Raw genomic sequence first — 20,655 nt, 5'->3', positions numbered from 1 at the left:
AGCAGTACTCTGTAAGGATTAAAAAGAAGTTAAAGAGCTGAAGGAGGAATGAGTTAGGAATCGTAGAACTCCTGGATGTCCTTAATAGATAATATGCAGTATTCACATAACTGATAGTTTGATGTCCACTCGAGATGAATTTAGTGGGACCAGGTAGTTCAAGGGATAAGTGATGGGTTACTAAGTATGATTTAAATCAATACAGCTCAGTAGTGACCAAAAGTTGTTATGCTTGGGGCATAAATGCAGATACATAGGGACAAAATTTCAAATTGTGCCACCGTTTTCCACAGGCAGGGACCATAGAAGCCGATATCTCGCTCCTGAGGGTAAACAGAGATGCTAGGGTGCATCTGCTCCACGCGAGCAGCTTCAAACTGGAAAGGTAAAAGGTTAACCGTTTAAACTGGGGGCGGGGGAACAGCAGCAGGGCTGGTTACCTGCCAGCGAGAGCTGCTAGACAGTGGTCACTGGCGGGGAAGCGCAGAGCCCAGTGCGGGGGAGATCCACAGCGCGGCTCGGCTCAGCTACCTGCAAGTGAGAGCTGCCCAGATACCATGGCAGGGGTGGGGTTGCAGCTAGGCAGCTCTCACTTGGCAGTGAGGAGCTGAGGCAGTTTCATTTTGTTGAAAAAACAGGGCAGTTTTGTTGGTGGAGGTGGGGAGGGTGTGATTGTAGGGTATACCCCAGCACTGTTTTGTCAAAAACTTACTTTTGTGAACAAAACTGTCTAGTGTAGACCACGCCTTAGTGGACAGGCATTCAGAAGGAGGCATAAATACCTGACAAATGGCAACCCCTCCAGAGATGGAGTGAGGCTAGGATTTTCAAAAGTACCTAAGAGAGTTAGGCACCCAACTTCTATTGGAATTCAATGGAAGCTGGGCATCTAACTCTATTAGGTGCTTTTGAAAATCATAACCTGAATAGCTATAGAGTGAACTCCACTATCACTTCTAAATGTGGTCCCTATGAAAGGTGAGTCACGCTGACAGTTGCTACCTGTACTGTAGATAAACAAATGAACTCGTTCTTCATTTTTAAAAGCAGCATTGGAACTCATTTAATATTATTGATTTTCACAAGGTCCTAATTTAGGATTATCGGATCACCTTGTATTTCCTGGAGAAGGGTTGCACACGGCAAAGTGCAGTCGTCAATGCAACCCAGGAATACGCTGGCTCTGCCTGAGCAAGGGCATCGATTAGGGGCAGCTAGGGGAGAGGGCAGCATGCAAATCCCCTCCACCCCCCCCAAGATTTTTGCACTTGCTCAAAGGAACTGAGGCCACAGAAGTAGGGGGGCCGCACCGGAACACTTCTGAGCAGTGGTGGTGCATTAAATCAGCGTGGCTCCTAAGAACAGCCATCCTGGGTCAAAGCAATGGTCCATCAGCCCAGTATCCCGCCTTCTGACGGTGGCCAATGTCAGGTGCCTCGGAGAGATGGATCAGAACAGGTCATGAAGTGACCCATCCCCGGCTGCAGGGTCATCCTGCACTCTGCCCAGCCATGCACAGGGCGATTGCTGCCGGTCGCCGCCGCGAGGACAGGGCGATGGGCGCAGTGGGCGGGGCTGGCGCGAGCCAGACGCTGACGCAGGCGCAGATGGGATTCGGCTGGCGGAAGGCGGGGCCCGAGCTGTTAGATGGTCGGGTCGGGGCTATCTCCCCCGCCCACTCCCATTGGATAATCCCTCCCTCCCTCTCACCCCGCCCCCCGCCCTCCTCTCTGGGCTGGGGGATTACGGGGCAGGGCCGAAGGAGTCGTTGCCCGCTCCCGGCAGCGCATGCGCATCTCGGAGGCGGTTCGGCCTCCCTCCCGAATCCTTCCTTGAGCGCGCGCGCGCCCCACAGAAGGCCGGCGGAGGCGGGGAATTTGTCCCCGCGCAGGATCCGTTCGGCGCGGAGGCTTGTGGGAGAGGAAGATGGCGGCGGCTGGCTGTTGCCGGGCTGCCCGCAGCCTCCGGCTGCCGCCAAGGGCAGGTGAGTCAGTGTCACCGCCGGGGCCCCCCGCGCGTTTCTGGGTCGGGGCCCCCCGCGCGTTTCTGGGTCGGGGCCCCCCGCGCGTTTCTGGGTCGGGGCCCGCGGTGGCAGCAGATGGCCAAGGCCGGGCCAGGGGCCGGAGCGGCGGGCAGAGCTCGGGGCAGAGCGGGGCTGGGTGGCGCCCTCTCCCCGCCCTTCCCCCTCCCCCCGGGGCTGTCTCGGGCCTTGTCGCGCTCCCCCGAGCGTTGCTCCGGGCCCCCCAGTTTGGGGACTTATGGTCTAGACGCCGACGCCAGCAGTAGAAGGTGTCTTCTGCTGCTGTGGTGAATCTGTTTTGTCGGGAAGCGGCAGCCATGTCAGTAGAAGAATTCTTCCGTGGATCCGGCTGCATCGCCAAGGGGGATTAGGTCAGCCTGACTGTGTCAAACAGGGCATGACGTGTTCCAGAGCCCGGTCAACCTACATTTTACATATAGAGCACATGTGAGAGCGTGTCTCTTGATCCTCACCTACACGGAAGCTGTGTTGTACTGGAACTGTGTGCTAGTTTATGCTACAGTAGCTATTGGCAGAGCTGCCTAGCAGAAAGAATCAAAAGGAATCCTTTTACCAAGATAGTCCAGATCTGCACTACAAACTTACATCGGTATAACTATGTCACTCGGGCGTGAAAAATTCACTTCTCTCAATGATGTAATTACGCCGACGTAACCCCAGTGTAGACTGGACTGTGTCAATGAGAGAGCTGCTCCCGTTGACGGAGCTACTGCATCTAACGGAGGTGGATTAACTCCACTGACAAGAGAAGTTGCCATGCCCCGCCCTAAGAAAGAGCAAAGCATGTCTGACGAAAATGCGACCAACTCTGCCCAATTTTTTACCATAACAAAGATGGCGGAGTTTGCATTTCTGGTTCCTGTCGTCCCCCCCTCCCGCCCAAAAAAAAAAAAATTTGGTGGATTATGCATTTTCAGTTCTGGTCATGTGGTGCCAGAAACCAAAATTTCAGAAGTGACCAGGCCCAAAACTCAGCGAAATGACCCGGATGTGGGGCTGCAGCAAGCCTGCTGGGAACCAGCCCAGAAAAAGTAATCTACGCAGCTCACTGACAACAAGTGCCTGGGTTGCAAAAAGCCCAAATCATCTTATAATGGGTTGAGTTGGAAACAGGGAAAGCCCATAGTGAAACCACTTCCCTGAACAACATAAGCTTATACTGGCAAAAGTTGCTGCCATAAACTGTCTACATGAGGGATTTTGCAATGCTTTGTCTCTTTCACCAACAGAAGTTGATCTAATAAAAGATATTATCTTGCCCACCATGTCTCTCTAACATATGTCAGTTAGGGATGTGATATTTTTCACATTCCTAAACTAACATAGAATTTGCAGTATAGACTTGACCTATGAAACTGTTAATCATTGGGGTAGGATCTGAGGATAATAGGGGCATGATTACAGGACTAAACTTTCACAGGTGCTGGATCTAAACTATTGGATTTATTTCTGTAAGAGATGAAAAATAATCACAGATTTTACTGTGTTCAGTACTCATCTGTTTGATATAGCTTTCTTTCAATAAGTTTTACATGCACCAATCAAGCTGTTTATTCTACAGGCTGGTAAGAACTTTGCCCCTTTATTTTTAAACATATGTGTGGTCGTCAGATGCTAAAGTGACATGAAGCATATAAGACAATGAATGGTCTGGGAGTTACTGATCAAAATTTAACTGCATCACCAAAAGCATTGTTCTGGAGGTCATCCCAAAAATCCCCAAAGGAACTAATAACAGTGACTTCAACTGGAGCAACGACACTCTTAATCCATGTTTCTAGCTCTTAATGTTGCAAAGATAGCTCTACCCTGGGTCACATTCAGAAAGCTATCTTCCTGAATTTGCAGACAGTTACCAGAGCTCTGGCAAGCAGGAGGGTGAAATTAACAAACCTGGTTTCATATTGTTCATAACAGTGGGCAGCAGTAGTGTTGTCAAAATCTAGTTCACCAGTCTACTGCTGCTTCAGAATTTTACAGGTAGCAGCAAGAACAAGCAATGGAGCTATTTTGAGAGAGAAAGAAGACTTAAAAGGAGGCTGGGGAAGGGCAAAGTAACAGAACAGCTTTTCCCAAAAGCATCAGAATGTTGCTGGAGTAAGGAGAATGGAGTAAGGCTGGAGAGAGACCTGCTTCTTTTCTTCAACCAAAAGAATCAAAGCTTCAAACTGATTAAAATACCAGATGTTTATAGGAATCCCTGAGCAGGGTCCAGGATCATAGTTCTGGGGAAAATATCAGAATCCTCCCCCTTCCTAGCAACCAAGGAACTGAGACTTTTACCAGAGTATTTCCTTTGGATCTTTTATTATCATTCATATGTATTAGCACTTAGGAACCCTAGTCATAGACCAGGACCTCATTGTTCTAGACAGTACAAACACAGAACAAAAAGATGCCTCTTGTCCCGTAGACGTTACAATCTGAGAGTAAGGCAAAGATGGGAGAGTACAAGAAAACAATGAGACAATATTTGTCAGCATGAGAGGCAGATTTTTTGTAGGTATCACAGCAAAGGAGTTTTATGGAGATGTTTGAAAAAAAAGATAATGAGGTAACTTTGTGGAAGTTTACTGGTATCTTGCTTGTGAACCTTCTGCCCCATCTTTCGTATAAGCTTCTGGCCACTAGATTTAATCATCTGTCTAGTCATGCACATTTTTCAAACTCTGTTCATACCAGTCTAAGATAATGTTGTTTTGGGAGGATGTGTTGTGACTGAAACTTTCCTGCTGTTATTAATACAACTAACTAGTGGCACTGATGCTGTATGTGTATATTATATATACTATTTTCACAAAAAAAAACTTCAAAAATTTAAGGTTGTGTATTTTCAAAGGAGTCCGGCTAACTTCTCAAAAAACAATTACTTTCTTTACAAAAATTATTTACTTCTCTTTTTAAAACCCCAGTTGTTAGAATACTTCAAAATGAAGTTAACTAATCCATCCGGTTCTCCACCACAACATAATCCTTGATCACACATTATTCACCTACTTCACTTATATCACCTAGCCAGCTTTAACATTGCTCCTTGCTATGTTCTACAAAGGAAGAAGATTGTTGATGTATACTGTTGATGTTATAGATAGATAGATAGATAGGAGTATAGTCCTAGCATATATTAATTATGTAAATTCTATACATTCTCATCGAAGAAATTGATTGGTTATGTAGAATAATACTTTTGTGAATAACCGTTCAGTGTTATGAAGTATATTGTTTATAAGGAGTTGTGAGAGTGTGTGTAGACCTTGCAAGTTTGTACATTGTGTAGCACCTAATGTTTTCTTTAGTGACTAATATCGTATGGTATATTAGTAATGCATTATATTGAAATGAATCTCTTGAATAGGAAATGAGATTCTGTAATATAGTACATTTTTTTTTACCATTGTGTATATCTTTGTAGGGGGGCAATGTTGAAGTAGATTGAGTGGTGTAAATCAAGTAGGGTGACTGAGTGGTGAAGGATGATTATCATGAACTGGCAGATTCCTGAAATGTTGATATTGAGGGATTCTAATGTTTAGTTTTTTAAAAAGATGTAAAATGTTTGCGTTTACAAAGTATAATTGTTTAGGGTGTTAACTGGACTCTTTGCAGCTAAACTCTTTAGCAAATTCCTTTGTTTATGAATTTCCTTTTTTTTGAATAAGCCCTAAAAGTTTAACTTGGTTAGGTCCACGGGAGGGTAGTCCTGCACTGTTAGACCTTAAGGTGCTGTGTCCTTAGCAAGTTGATAGGAAGTGTGTGGGATGATGCCTGCAAAAAACTTGACAACCGTTCGGCACTGGTGCACGGATATCATTGCCTGCCATCATGACCAGTATTGTCTCGTTGTGTCCCTGCACTTCCTTGTCTATCGGCATGTATCCATTTGTTGTCTTATACGTAGATTGTGATCTCTTTGAGATGGGGCTGTCTTTTTGTTTTATGTTTTACAGCACCTAGCACAACTGGGTTCTAATCCTTGATTAGGTCTCCTAGCTGCTATGGTAATACAAACTAAGAAATAATAGGTTTTAGCTACAGATAAAGAAGAAAGAGGGAGGAAAGAAAATACTGTATCTTGCCACCTTATAGCACATACAGCTGAACAGAGCACTTCCCCATCCTGACCCAATGTATAGACAGGGTAGGAAAAAGACCTTAATTTGAAAGTGTCTAATAAGCAGTACAGCAAAATGGTCAGTTTCCCGGTTCCCCCTTGCTGCCTGGATCGGGGAAGAAGAATGTTTTCTCTCCTCAGAGTCCCTACAGGAGCTGCTTTGTGTCTGTCTTTTAGGGCCTTAATGATCCTTTATTTAACCCTTTCCTTGTTTATCTTACTGTGGTGTTTGTCTTATGCCTTTGTAATTCCCCCACTACTCTCTCATGCTGATCCAGGATCCAAGCACACTCCTTTTGACTTTTCCAAACTTCCCTGAAATATCCTACCCCAGCTTGAGATGTAGTATGGAAAATTTCAGAGGGGACTGGTTTCTATGGAGGGAAATAAGAGGAGGTGGTTTAAAAATCACGCTTTTAATGGGATGCTAACTTCAGCTTTATATACGGAGTGATAGTAATAATTCTTGCAGTGACTTCACATGCTCTCTCCCTTTGATTATTATTTCAGGTTCTGGCATTCTTCCATCAGCATCCCCTGTACTGCAGCAACACCGCCGTGTACATTATGCTGTGATCCCCCATGGAAGAAGCGGGCGTTCGTCTGTTAGCGGCATTGTGGCAACTGTCTTTGGGGCCACAGGATTTCTGGGACGATATGTTGTCAACCGTCTGGGTAATATTTCCTGAGAATAACATTCAGCAGTTCAGATGTCTGTCTAAACTATCTATATCTTTTGAGCCTGCAAAATTGGGCTTGAAATTTCCTGAGCACTGGAGGTTAGAAGTGGACCAGTGTAGGATTGTTCCCTATGGTACACTCCTAATGTTTGTCTAGTGTAGTCCCAAGAAATGAAAACTGGCTTATTTTCACAAGGTTTCTGGTTTTAATCCAGGGAGTGCAGAAGAATTTGAAGACATTTTAAAGTAATGGGGATGTGGTTGAAGGGGAATTACCTTTGTTTGAATCCATAAAATCCAGTTTTAGGTTTAGGTGGAGCTTCTGTCCAGTTCTTCCGTTTTCAACATTAATAATGTTTCTTATGAAAAAATTTTCTTAAGTAAACCATGATGAGACTTGGTGTTTAGTTGTATAATAAAATCATTTTTGCAGCAATATTTTTTATTTAGAATTTGAACTGACCCTTTAAAATTGTTCTTCCTAATTTGAAATGTCAAATGACACTTGCTTTTTTTCTCCCTAACTTTTAAAAATGTATATTAACCGCAATGCAAATCATAAATATCCTTAGCTGTAATGCACTTTTTTTTGCTAGTTAGTCATATTGTAATACACACATGGCATATTATTACCCAGAATTTTTCTTTTGCAGGTGGTTGACAGCTGTAAACTTATTACAAAGTTGTAGGGTTTAATCCATGATGCATCCATAAATAGTATAAGAATTCTTACAATAGGCTATTGAGAAACTTAACTTCTTTGTACAGTATCTCTAGATACTCAGATGAGTGAAAGTTATTACTAGTCTAATCACAAAAGTTATCTTTGGAAATCCAGTTATTTGAGCTCATCTATTGAGTTTTTACTTTATGCATTTAAAAAAGAAAATAATCTACTTTCAGAACAGCATTTCCTTTAATATTTGTATAGTAGTTTGATTTAAATCAAGAAATACTGTTTTGAATATTTTAGGGCGTATTGGATCCCAGGTAATCATACCCTATCGCTGCGATCAGTATGACCTCATGTATCTTCGACCCATGGGTGACCTGGGGCAAATTCTGTTCTTGGTGAGTCTTTTGCTTTTGACTTTCGCATTAGTATTGCTTTGGATTTATGCTAGGAAGTCAGTGGTAATCATTTGTGAAGTAGGAACTCTGTGGCTATCTGTTTAAATTGTATATGGAAGTTGTGTGGAAGAACTTTATTTGATTATGCCTATTTGCACATTATCTCATATCTTTCCTGTTTGGTATTATGGTTACAGGAATGGGACTCTAGAGACAAAGAATCTACCCGAAGAGCTGTGGAACACAGCAATGTGGTCATTAATCTTGTTGGAAAAGAATGGGAAACAAAGTAATTTTCTTCTTTGTCTTTCTGTATGTATGGATAGATTCATAACAGGTATTGGATATTTTAGCAACATAATTAGCACCACATGTACAGTACATGATCACTTTGGGATTATCTTCTCTGTCTATAAAGAGACAAAATTGAAATTATGTGTAACAGTTCTTCTGTGTGACCAAGGGGTTAACTAGAGTCTTGATTGTGAGCTGGAGCTAAGCTGTACGTTCTTTCCATAGTTACAGGTGCATGAGTTTTGCTTCATTACAAAGAGCTGGAATTTACTGCTTTCTCAGCCATAATGTATGTTGGTTAGATTGGTAGCTTGCTGAAATAATGGTTGGTATGACATTAGATATATTCCTGTTTTTGTGGGCTTGCATTTAAAGTGTAAAATGTTCACAGGACTTATAGCAAATGGAGACCCTAGTGTTTTGACTAAATACAGCCACTTGGATGGAGGGTTGAATTCTGGCCTTATATAAATTATGGTAAAGCTTTTCCTATTTATGTGTAGACCTTAATAAACTAGAATAGCTAGTGGAGAGTTCCTAAGGCTATGGTTGAAATCCTCAGTTTTATCAAATGAGATTTTTGTCATGAACACCTTATTAGCTTCAGAAGCAGTGTTCTCCTTTGAAATACTTGTGATGGTCTCCATTTTTTTTAACCTGTAATCATGAGTCCTTCAAGTTTTTAGAAGCTCTGTCTACACACAAACCCCACACTAGAGTTTGATTCTTTACCAAGATTAGTTGTGGCTTGCATCCATATTAATATTTTTTTTCTTGTCAGCAAGGACAAAAAAAGGGATAGCATAAGTTTTAATTTAAGTTACAACGTGGTTCCCTAATGTGGTATAACATGTTTTCTTTGTGTCCACACTGCAAAGAAACAAATGTTACAACATGGACATCCCTAATTGTGGCCAAAAAACTTGTGATGATACGGTTCTCTTTTCTCTGTAAAAGGTCACTTGGTATCGTTAGAAAAAATATTTGTGAATTAGAATTAGAGACCCAAGCACTCTACCTTTATGGGCAAATGTGCGCCAACTTACACCTGACTATTGAAATGTACCACATAACTTTCAGGGGGGAACCTGCTTGACAGACTCATTTGATGATCACAATTAGTTTATAGAGGCCCTGCTTTTTATTTTCTGTCTGGTAGATGCCATTATAGTCACACATTCTCTAGTAGATGTTTTGGGGTTTTTTTAGCTTCTTATGACATCGTTTGAATTTACAAAATCGTCATTTACTTCAGAGAATGACTAGCTCTGTGTATCTAACAAGGTCCATGTTGTTTGATATCCATTCCTTAGACTTTGGTTTATAAATTATTAGCTATATCTAAAATGTCAGATTTGTGTTCACTGTCACTAAAATCTAGATACAGTAGCTTTGCACTCTTATTGCTAATTCAGAAGACACAAAAAATTGATGGTGGAATAAATTTAAATGCCGTGCCTATCTGTGGCGAAGAGAGGGAGGGAAAGAGAGGGAAGTGTCTGTAGACTTGCCATTGGTATTACACATTCTCCATTTATTCTTCACATTATATTCTTCATGTGCTCATTTAAAACATCTTTGGCCCATATAAAAACCTTGATTTATCTAACACCTTTTACAGCACTAAACATTAACAAAAATTCAACTGTTATGCTGTAGCTCAACTAGAAGATAGGGCTTGATGCAGGAACCCACTTGGTGAAATTCTATGGCCTGTGTTATGAAAAAGGTCAGACTAGATGATCATACTGGTCCCTTCTGGTCCTAATACCTATAAACCACATAAGCAGGAAGAAAAACTGACTTTTATGACTAACCTCCATTACTGAGCCTTTCATTAATTACTTGCCTTTTTGCATAACATTAGTATCCAATCTCATCTGGGTATCCCATATTGTTTAGACACTGCATAATTATAGAAGCTGCTGTTCATTCTTGTTGTGTGTTTTTAGTATATATATTTTTGCAAGCAGAGCAAGAATAACATTTCCATGAACTGCCCAGGAAGTCAGAATAACTCTGGAATGCTCATCGATGAGATCGGTGGAGTTGGGGTGGCAGATTATGATAGAGGCTTTGGACTAAAACATCTACTATCCAAAGACAGATGTAGATGATGGAGGTAGGGGGTTCCTTCTAGGAAAAGCGTGTAAGGAAGAGAAGCCAACTCTCTCCTTTTTCAGGTTCTGTACAGTGGGAGTCTGTGCGGATTTCTAGTGGGTTATTGTGCCTCTACCATGCTGTGGGGAGCTGCCTTTTGTATCAGGCTCAGTCTAGGAGGCATCTGATAAATTTGAAACTCCTCCCAAGCCCTTCTGGATGCTGAATGTGAGAAGAAGCATTGTGTGTTTCATATACCCCTCCCCAAGAACCTGTTCACTTCTGTGAGGTGATTACTGCTGCTCTATCCCTTTCAGTTTTCTGGCAGCCACAAGGGCAGTTTCCCAGCCTCAGTTCTTATGTCCTGCTTCCCATTGAATAGCTCCAAGTCCTGCTTCTTAAGCTGTTTGGGCTTTTCCCAAGCAGCAATACTATGAAATTGACTTGATTCTTGTCAGTTTCACTGCTGCTCACTGCTCAATAGATGGTCAGTTTTCACAAGTCTGCAACTTGGAAATACAAAGCAAAAGTTAGCACTGAAGCTAATAGTTTTCAAGAAGATTACACATCACATTAGTTTGCACTCTTAACATGTGGCTTAAAGGTAACCTCCAAAAAGGGCTACAGACATATTTTTTATTTTAAAAAGTTTAGCTTCAGCTGAAATAGAGAGCACTTGCCTGGAAAAAATTTCTGCTTGCCACAGATAAGCTGATGAATGAATTTTTCAGACTCTGCTTTAGTCTAACTAGAGCCAAGGTAAAAGCACAAAGTACAATTGCTTTGGTGCAGTTTTCTGCTGTGTTTGAATTGCCTGTGTCTTAAATGTGCAAAGAGTCACTTAGTTTAAGGACATTTTTCAACCAATAGCGTCATAATGGGCTTTTGAAATCTGTTCAGGGAACATGTGGCAATGAGTCGGATAACAGGCTTCGTTGTTCTTAAGATTCTTAAAGTAACATTTATTTTCTTTTTTCTTTTTTTTTTTTTTTTTTTTAGAAATTTCACTTTTGAAGATGAGTTTGTAAATATTCCTAGAGAGATTGCCCAGGTAACCAGGGAAGCTGGAGTAGAAAAGTTCATTCACCTCTCTCACCTGAATGCTGACATGAAAAGTCCTTCCAAATATCTTAGGAATAAAGTAAGTCAGAGTTCAGTCTGTATTTTATTCAGAAGACTGAAAATTTTGCCAGATCCATTTCAAGAGATTACTTTAGGAACTATGTCCAGTTAGTTATATTTTCCCTGATTGAGAGCTCTTTGTAGTCTCCTTACACCACTAGGGAAAGAACACTTGGGATGAGCCCAGTGCAGTGTGCACTTTAATGTGTATACAGATTGACCTTGTTCTTTATACACATTTCAAGGTGAAAAACAGGAATCTATTCGGTTTACCCCTATACAAGCATCTCCCGCATCTACTACCACTCTTATTAAGAGGAGGAAACTGTTTTGATCAGCAAAAACGAGTTGGGAACAGGCCTAATAACCAGTGGTGGTGTGATATAGGAGGGGGGTAAGCAGGTAGTGGAAATAAAGAAATGGGGGATGAGAGTATAGAAAGGCTTCAGAAGTACTATCTTTATATTGGGATTACAGCCTGCATTTGATTATTTATATTATTTATTTGATTAATTTGGGATATATGGGATTATTATTTATACATTATTATTTATTGATTGATTTATTTGGGATTACAATCTGCTCTCTTGCACCACAATTATCCATACTAGTGTTTAACTTCTTAGTAAGAGGTACCATTTTCTTCTCGTCCTTTGCTTTTTTCATCTGGTTTCTGTCTAATTTTGGGGTATGTAAGCCTCTCTGTGAACCCATCAAACTTTCTGTTGTGCTGTTCGCAGTATCTATCAAAACAAAATTTAAGAACTGGGGCCGAATCATGTTTAGGAGAATCTTTAAAAAATGAGTTATATCCCTGATTTCTAAGTAGGCAGAAAATAGTTTGGCCTTGTCAGCGTAGGCCAGTCACATGTTAGAAAATGTTTCAGCTGCAACCAAGTTTAAACTGTACTCAGGCAGAGTTTTTTAACTCAGGCCTGGTCTACACTGCTGCTGGCCATCGACGGGAGATAGGCAAGCTGCGTGTTATAGCTTGCATATCTCCCATCAACTTACTAATGTTCCCTTACTGCGGCGTCTGCACTGTGCTGCATTGACGGGAACATCCTTGGTCGATGCAGCCTTACTCTTTTCGGGAGGTGGGGTGGGTGAGTCGATTTACTGTGTCGACTGGAGAGCAGTTCCAGGATTGATTGTGCGAGTGTCCACTGCCTGCTCAATTGATCCCACTGCATCGATCCACGCAGCCTCAGCAGTATAGACATAACCTCAGTTGTTTTGACAGCAAAGTGGTGGCCTGTTCTGAATCCTGCATGTGTCAGAGAAACGTTCTGAGGCCAAGCTATTTTCTAAATTCCTTTGTTTTACATATTTATCATGTCACTAAGGAGGGAGTTAACTAGGTAATCTACATCTGAGTACCATTAAAGAAATGTTGATGGTGCTTTTGTGGGTTTCCCTGAGAACTGCACATTGCTATAACTCTGTGCATATCAAAGACCATATGGCCTGGATGAAAATTATGTTGAGATGTTATTGCCAGAGTCAATTCCTGGTATATTATATTCAAGTATTGCTACATTAGTATGATACAATAGTACTCTATAGCAGTGTTTCTCAACAACCAGTCAATGGACAGGCACCAGTCCCTGAGATCTCCCTGACACAGTTTAGGAAAGCAGCAAGCCAGTCCCTGGTATCAAAAAGGTTGAGAAATACTGCTCTATATCACCCCAGCCCATTTAGAGTAGATCAGATTAATGAGGTATTATTTGTTTTGTTCATATTGATCTATGCAGGCTGTTGGAGAGAGGGTAGTGAGGGAGGAATTTCCAGACACTATCATTATGAAGCCCTCTGAGATGTTTGGAAGAGAGGACCAGTTTTTCAATTATTATGCAAGTAAGTACAATATGCAATCTCCATAACTATCCCTAGAGACTGTAGGAAAATAATTTCTCTTCTCCAGAGGACAAGCATCCTTGTATTGAAAAATCTTCTGTACTTTGTCAAGTCGTCATCTATGTATTATAAATAAAACTGAACCTCGTGTTTAAGATGATGACCTGTGGGGATTAGGAAAGAATATTTCATGTCTACTGTGAAAAGTGTCTTTATAGAGTAGGACTCTGTTTGTTTTTATCTGGAGTATTTGAGACACTCTGCTCAGTTTATCTAATTATCACTGTGGGAATGCAACAATTGAGCTGGGTTCTCTTTCTGGCTCATACATCACCAAGAATAAAGATTCTGCAACTGTAATTTATTTAGCAGTTCTGATGCTTATACATGAGCCAGAATAGAATCCAAGTTCCTCTCCCAAAGTTGTATGGGTTCTGCACTGCTAATTGCAGTAAAAGCTAATAAATATTTTAGAATGTGGTCAGATAAGACTGATTATGCACTTTTTAAACATAGTCTCTTTTCAAAGTAGCTCAACACTGTATAGGTGTATTCTGGCTCTTTTGCCTTGCTCTGACACATCATATGTTGGTTATTTGCCCAGTGCTCTGATTCACTGATTACATTCTTAAGTTATTCATCTATCTCCTTTACTAGAGATGCGTTGGTTTGGCGCTGTGCCACTTATTGCTCTGGGCAAGAAAACAGAGAAACAACCTATATACGTAGGTATTCCAAAAAAACCCCAAACAACCCCAAAACAAAATCTTGTTTTCAAACCATTTGTAGAAAATGTATAATTGCTTTTCTAAAGTTATTTCAAAAATATTTTTAAACTAATATTAATATTTCTTATAGGTTGTTGATGTAGCCAAGGCAATTATTAGTGCAATTAAGGATCCTGATGCTAAAGGAAAAACATACGCCTTGACTGGGTAGGTTACTCATCTGATTATAATTAACTGTAATGCTTCTATGTGGTGCCTTTTTTTAACCTACTATGCAGTAAATTCTCTTTCCCCATCGTGTTATGCATGCTTTTTGAGCTGGAATAAATTCCATCTCCTTTTTTGGAAAAAGTCCCAAAAACCCAGACTTGAGCCATTATTGCTAATATTGTGGTAATCCCAGTTAGGGGTCCATTGTATTTATTGTTGTGTACACATCCAGAGAAATAGGCAGTCCTGCCTGTAGAGCTCACAGTCTAACCAGACAAGATACATAAAGGATATAGGAAAGGGATACAGCATAAAGGGAAAAGATTAATGTTTAACATAAGCCATTATGTTCTGGGTTTTCTTTTTTGTGTAATACTGTAAACATCAACACAGGCAACAGTTCTTATAATCACTGATTTTTATTATACAGGATTGAGTAGCATATGTACTGTACTGAAGTGAGAAAGGAGTAAGCTTAGAGAAATGTTTATACTTTATTTCAGTAGCATGGAGAAAACTATCAGCCAGTGTAGTTCTCGGGAGAACATAATTAATATCCTACTGTAAATTTAGTAATCTATATGTTAAGTACACTTCCTTCATTCCACATTAGTAAGTGATCTCTGTTAGTTAAGAGCCCCATTTAGAAGATTTCATAAAGTAGAAGCAGCAGCTCACTTATCTTTATTTTTGTATGATTCTGATTTACAATACCTGGTATTTAAGATAAAGCAGTAATACCAGTAGAGGCAAAAATTAAAGGAGAAATCCCACTGACTTTAGCTAAAGCCCTTGATGCAGACCCTTAGATTTGGAGAAAATTCTGGAACAGCTATGTAGGGGCACTCAGCACCAAATTGGGTAGCAACTCAATGGTCTGAGCACAAAAACTCCAGGGCAGTATAGGATTGTTGGATACAGGAAAAGTTATAGCAGCAAACTCCCAAGTTAATGGGCCAAATTTTGCTCTGACTTCCCCATTTCAGTGAGATAATGTGGGATCAGAGCAGAATTAGATCTAGTTAGTATATGTGGAGAAAGAAGCATTTGACTACATCAGAGCGAGGAAAGGTAACTATGTAGCAAAGTTAGAGTGCTTCTAAAAAAAACTTCTCAGAATTATATATAAAATATGTTTAGTGGCCTAGGCCTTGGGTTGTAAAAACGCTATCTGTGACTTCATCACTTTTCTGTATTCATTAGTTTATGACATTGGTACCAGGGTAGCCCTCAAGTTTTATATGCAGTGGACACTGCTGGTCAGTTTTTCCCTCCTGTGATGTCTTGTCCTCAGGACTGTAACTAAACTCTCAGATACAGGGCTCTCTGGAGGGGCAGTGTCCCAGCAGTTGAGACAGGTGTGCTTCATGCTGGCTGTCCAGAACCAGCCCTGACTCTCTCTTCTTGAAAAGTATACTAAAAAAAATATTTCTCAAAAATGGTACAGCCAGAGGAAGAAGCAGGTAACAGGCTAAAGGAGCAAACACTGATAATGGGTGTTTTAAGTAATCTGGAAAAGTCTTACAAGTCTCTGGATGATATGAAGTGTCATCATAAAGGAAAAGTAGAGAGGCATGCTGCACAGCAGATCGAAGGCAGAAATTCTTTTGAAAGAAAGAGAGTGTGTTACGTGGGCAGAACAGTGGATGCAAGAATCCAGCAGATTTGGAAGAGGAACCAGATAAGAAGAATACAGTGGAATTAAACCTCTGAATTATCATACTTTATATGTGGGGGGGCAATCGAGAAGATAAGTCTCTATGCATGCAAAGCATTGATAGCGTACAATTCATACTAGAACAGAAAAAATGCATTCAGCTGCAGCACTTTGGGCCAGCTGAAACAACTGCTCCAACTTCAGGAGTAAGTAAATAGAAGATCATCTCTCCAGCCAAATGTAAAGGGGAATCAGCTAAACTGTGAACATACTCATACTATTTCAAAGTCTGATTTTTTGACAGTCCATAGAAGGCCAAGAGTTAAGCACTCATGTTTCAGAGGTGGGAATTCAAGCAAGGATGCCATCCTTTCCCCCCAAGGAATTTGGAGATTCAAGCACCTAGCAATGACTGAAAAGACTTTTTCTAAACTAAAGGTTCAAATCAATTTTGGGAAATCAAGGGAAGGTTGCCTAGTAATCTTTGACTAAAGCTGCACACTGCCTCTTTTAAAAGGAGCTAGCAACTCAAGCTATTAAAATGTTGCAAAATAAAATGCTCATTTTGTAAAACAAAATATTATCTAATATTCTGATAAATTTCTTTGAGACGTGTTAAATGGTAACAGTGCAGGTGCTGTTGTAATTGCTGCTCCTGAATGTCTAAGAATGACATGAATGTCTTTTATATATCTTATTGTTATCCTGTTTCCTCCTTTTCCCCACTTTGGCTCTGTTTGTCATTTCCACTTGTTATATCTTGTCTTTTAGATCATAAGCTCTCCATTTTACCATATGCTTATACTGTGCCTAGTGCAATAAGGCCCCAGTTATCAGCCAGGCACTGCTGATGGGAAAGCAAACACTAAAAAAAAATGAGTGCCAAAGTATGAATATACTTTAACATTCCCTAATATCTATGGTATTATATCAATAGATTTTTAGCTATCAAAATAAAATATAGAAGTTGGCTTATGTTAATTTTTAACTACTTATGCATAAGGTTTATACTGAGTTTCTTGCGCTCTTAACATCCTCTTAAGAATGAATAGATTTGTTTTTCTGTTTCAACATTTGGTAACATTAGAATGCAGGAGAATTTGACATTACTTATTTGTTTTCATTTTATGTTTTATCAGCGGTGTGAAGAGAATTGCTATGTTTATTTGAATATTTGTAAAAGGAGGCATGAAACAGCATAACTTACCTGATACCCTGTTTTTGCAGACCTCATCGATACCTTCTTTATGACTTGGTGGACTATGTGTATGCGACTACCCATAGATACTATCTCCCATATCCACTCCCACGTCCTCTCTATCAGTAAGTAGAATTCTTTCTTGGCTTAGAAATTTTCACCTGTCTAGGACAATGAAACATGGAACAGAAAATGCTAACTCCTTGGGTAGTCTGAAATGTTCATGCCTGTCTGTATTGCCTTCTGTGTGTCTGTATAATGACAGTACTTATGCTTGTACCATTTTTCATGGTTACAGTTTATTAGCAAGAATCTTTGAGATGAATCGGTTTGAACCATGGATGACAAGAGACAAAGTGGATCGGGTAGGTCTGAGGCAGCACTAGTTAGTCTTTTCGTTACGGAAGTGTTATGAGTGTTTCTTATCAATCCAAGGAGTAATGAAACATGATGTCCCTTCAGATTGTGTATTGCAGTGTTTCAATCTGTTCCACAAATAGAATTTAATTATATAGAGCGCTGTTGACAGAATGCATAAAGCCTGCAAATGTATTCAGACAATTCTTGGAGATAAAATCTCTTTATGCAGAGATTAAGATTACAGAGTTATCCTTTATTGTCTTCAAAAATCCTCATGGGATCCATGACATAGTTGCTGCAGCTACTGTTACCGCATGAATTCCCACTTACCTTACCTGTCCAGGTCTGTTGAATGAGGCCAGAGTTGACTGCTAATAGATGCATACCGGAAGTAGCCTGGAGGTTCTCCTGGTTTCATCTGGCAGCTATTTAATGGGAAATCAGGGCTGGGATGTGTGGATAATTCAGGCCAGATCTACAGGGCAGCTTTGGATCAGGCCTGCCTGCATGCCCTCCCCCACAAACACACACACCCATGCATTTAAATTGTGGTCAGAGATCTGGAGGCAGCATGTGGTTGGCTGACCTCTCAGCAGTAGCAGCACAGTCCTCTGTAATCTACTGTAAGATCCAGCAGTGTCTTGTATTACAGCGTTGCTTCTCCTGTGAAAGATATTGTGCCACCAGCCTACACTAATATAAAGGGGATTTTGCATATTAAAAACAAAACAGTTGAAGCAGAATCTCCCAGGATGTGCAATGATGTGGTGGCATTGCATTTAGACTTATTTAAATTTGTTTCTAGTGCTAGTATACCAGAACAGTTTTTCTGGAGGACAGAAGGTGACCTCAGTTATAAGTACATAGCATGTAGTACATTAAAGATTGGATTTACTGTAATAGCTGAGTAACTGTTCATGTATGGCTGTTCTCTCTGACATGCTCATTCCTATTACTATTTTTTTTTTAAGTTTCATACAACAGACATGAAGTTCCCAGATCTTCCTGGCTTAGAAGACCTAGGCATTCAACCAACTCCTGTAGAACTAAAAGCAATTGAAGTTGTGCGCCGCCACCGCAAATATCGTTGGCTGGACACTGAGCTGGATGAGACAAAACCATCAAAGACTATTCCTATCTAACAATTGTCCAGGTGGCTCCAGTGCTTCTCAGTCTGCTTTTGTGCTGACCTGCATTGTTTGGAGATTCTGTACACACTGAGTAAAATCCTTCCGTTAATCATGTAAGCGTTATTTCAGCAGTATCATTATTTTCATTCACGTTTTTAATCATGGGGGAGGAAAAATCTGTTGTCTGTAATTCTCCTTTAAAGCTCATCCTATCCATACTACATGATAGTGTTGCTCAGCTTGTGATCATTAAATGTTTTAGTTCATGGGAACTTAAACAAATAGTCAGTTCCTTTTTCCCATCTCAAAACCACAGTTCAGTGGGCTTCTAATAAACACCTATCTTAGTGTAACCTATATCAAATTAATTAATTATCCTCTCATCTTCTATGCTCCTCCATCAGACTTTAGAAGCTATCCCTTATTATAGGTGGAGCTGGCAGTATGCCTATTAAGGTTGCGTAAGACCCTGTTTTTAGTTGCTTATATGTTGTCAGAGTTTAACCATTTGGGATAAAATTTTTCACGCTGGGTATCTGCCTCAAGCTGAGTTTTTGGGGGAAATTGCAGCCAAAGAAGCTCAGCTGTTTTTGGAACAAGGCTAGGGAAAAAGGTTTTGTCGATTAAAATAATTAATGATAATTAATAATAATAATCTGGTGACTTTTCTTTGAGAAGCTCAAGTGCCACCAGACTCTGGAGCAGGGACTTGAAATTTGACGGGGTCAGCTTTTGTGTCAGGGATGTGCCTTTTGTTCTTCCTGTGAAAACCTGCCGTAGTTTGGCCAAGTTTTAAGCCTTTGAAAACCTGTAGTTCACCCATGCTCAGGAGAGACCTGCTAGAGCTTTGCAGTTTGGTTTCCCCAAAGATTCCATCTGTACTGGGCATGCTGCAGGCGAGGAGTGAGCAGGGCTTTCCCTGCAATTACAGTTCCCAGATGCTCTCACTGGTCTGGGTCCAGGTGCCAGAACTGAGAGTAGGGGGCCTTTCTCTCCCTTGCTATCAATGCCCCATCTGGCTGGGCCCAGGCAGCATGAAGGAGGAAACTGCCTGAATCAAATGCAGATGGGACAAGAAGTTTTGGGTGTAGCTTGTGACAAAAGAGCTAGGTGGGGGAAGACTGGGATGGGAGGTGAAGACTGGGATGGGAGGTTGATGGGGGATGATAGGAAACTGGGATTGGGAGTTGGGTGACAGACTGGGACTAGTTGGGCAAGGGGAATGGGAGGCAGGGAGAGTGAGATCAGACAAGGGGGTGAGACTGGGACTGGGAGCCAGTGGGAATAGGGACCTGTGTCTGGAGGTGACTGGAAGCTGAGATGGGAGAGAGATCAAACGAAGAACCAGGAAGGGAGGAATTGTGACTGGAGGGAGATTAGTACTGGCTGGACAAGGAAACTAGCAGTGGGATGAGGAGTGAAGACTGGGATTGGCTAGGTGAGGAGAATGGGACTATAGCAGAGCCAGAGAGGAGCCTGAGCCATAACATAGAGAAGGACAGGTGCGAGGGGACACGATGGAATGCGTCACATGTGGGAGAATGGGTAAAAGAGTCTGTGTCCACCAATGAGTACTCCCTTCCAGAGCCTGCAATAGAACCCCAAATTTCTGAGTCTCACTGTTCCTCTGCTACCCGTGGGTTTTGCGGATATTTGCTGACAATGCCCCATCCTCCTTTAGTGCTGCTGATCTATCTAGAGGATGACAACCTAGTACTGCTATCATTTACCCCATTAGCTGCAGTGGCGGAAGTCTTTTATGGACCTAATGGTTCCAACCCTGCTGATGAACCAAGTGGATGTCAGTATGATGCCAGATGATGGAATTTCTTTTCTTTTTTTTTTTTTTTTATTTTCATTTTGCTTTTTTAAAAACTAGAAATTGCAGACACAAAAACCAGTTAAAAGAAGGGTAAGGTTGCAAAGTCAAACACTCAAAAGTTAGAAAATGCCAGAATGAAGGCTGCCTGTGCAATCTTAATTCTGTCCATTGTGATTGAAATAGGATTGCACAGATCAGTTATGATACAGTCTTTAATTACATGATCAATACTATTTTTTTCCCCACAGGCCTCCTTGCTTATTCAGTGCTC

The 20,655-nt window shown here is 41.0% G+C and overlaps 1 protein-coding gene across 1 annotated transcript; it reads left to right on the top strand.

Annotated features, from left to right (window-relative positions):
* The first annotated feature begins 1,836 nt into the window (after positions 1–1,836).
* Positions 1,837–18,844, top strand: NDUFA9 (NADH:ubiquinone oxidoreductase subunit A9). The gene is made up of 11 exons (XM_067531029.1): positions 1,837–1,984; positions 6,663–6,827; positions 7,806–7,903; positions 8,101–8,192; positions 11,297–11,438; positions 13,177–13,279; positions 13,937–14,004; positions 14,138–14,214; positions 17,102–17,197; positions 17,371–17,437; positions 18,404–18,844. Exons 1-11 carry the CDS (start codon positions 1,927–1,929, stop codon positions 18,572–18,574), a joined length of 1,137 nt encoding a protein of 378 aa, XP_067387130.1. The 5' UTR covers positions 1,837–1,926; the 3' UTR covers positions 18,575–18,844.
* Positions 18,845–20,655: the final 1,811 nt, after the last annotated feature.

The sequence above is a fragment of the Emydura macquarii genome, unplaced genomic scaffold (assembly GCF_026122565.2).
Source record: "Emydura macquarii macquarii isolate MOO-44397 ecotype Brisbane River unplaced genomic scaffold, CSIRO-AGI_Emac_v2 contig_3122, whole genome shotgun sequence".
Lineage (NCBI taxonomy): Eukaryota > Metazoa > Chordata > Testudines > Chelidae > Emydura > Emydura macquarii.
Note: the sequence above shows the minus strand (reverse complement) of the source record. Positions and strands in the feature narration are given on the sequence as shown.

Bases quoted from the DNA above. Each gene is read 5' to 3' on its own strand.
- NDUFA9 (XM_067531029.1), top strand. From the start codon at position 1,927: ATGGCGGCGGCTGGCTGTTGCCGGGCTGCCCGCAGCCTCCGGCTGCCG. The intron at 8,193-11,296 runs GTAATTTTCTTC...TTTTTTTTTTAG, and splicing joins GGAAAAGAATGGGAAACAAA to AAATTTCACTTTTGAAGATG. The intron at 17,438-18,403 runs GTAGGTCTGAGG...TTTTTTTTTAAG, and splicing joins CAAGAGACAAAGTGGATCGG to TTTCATACAACAGACATGAA.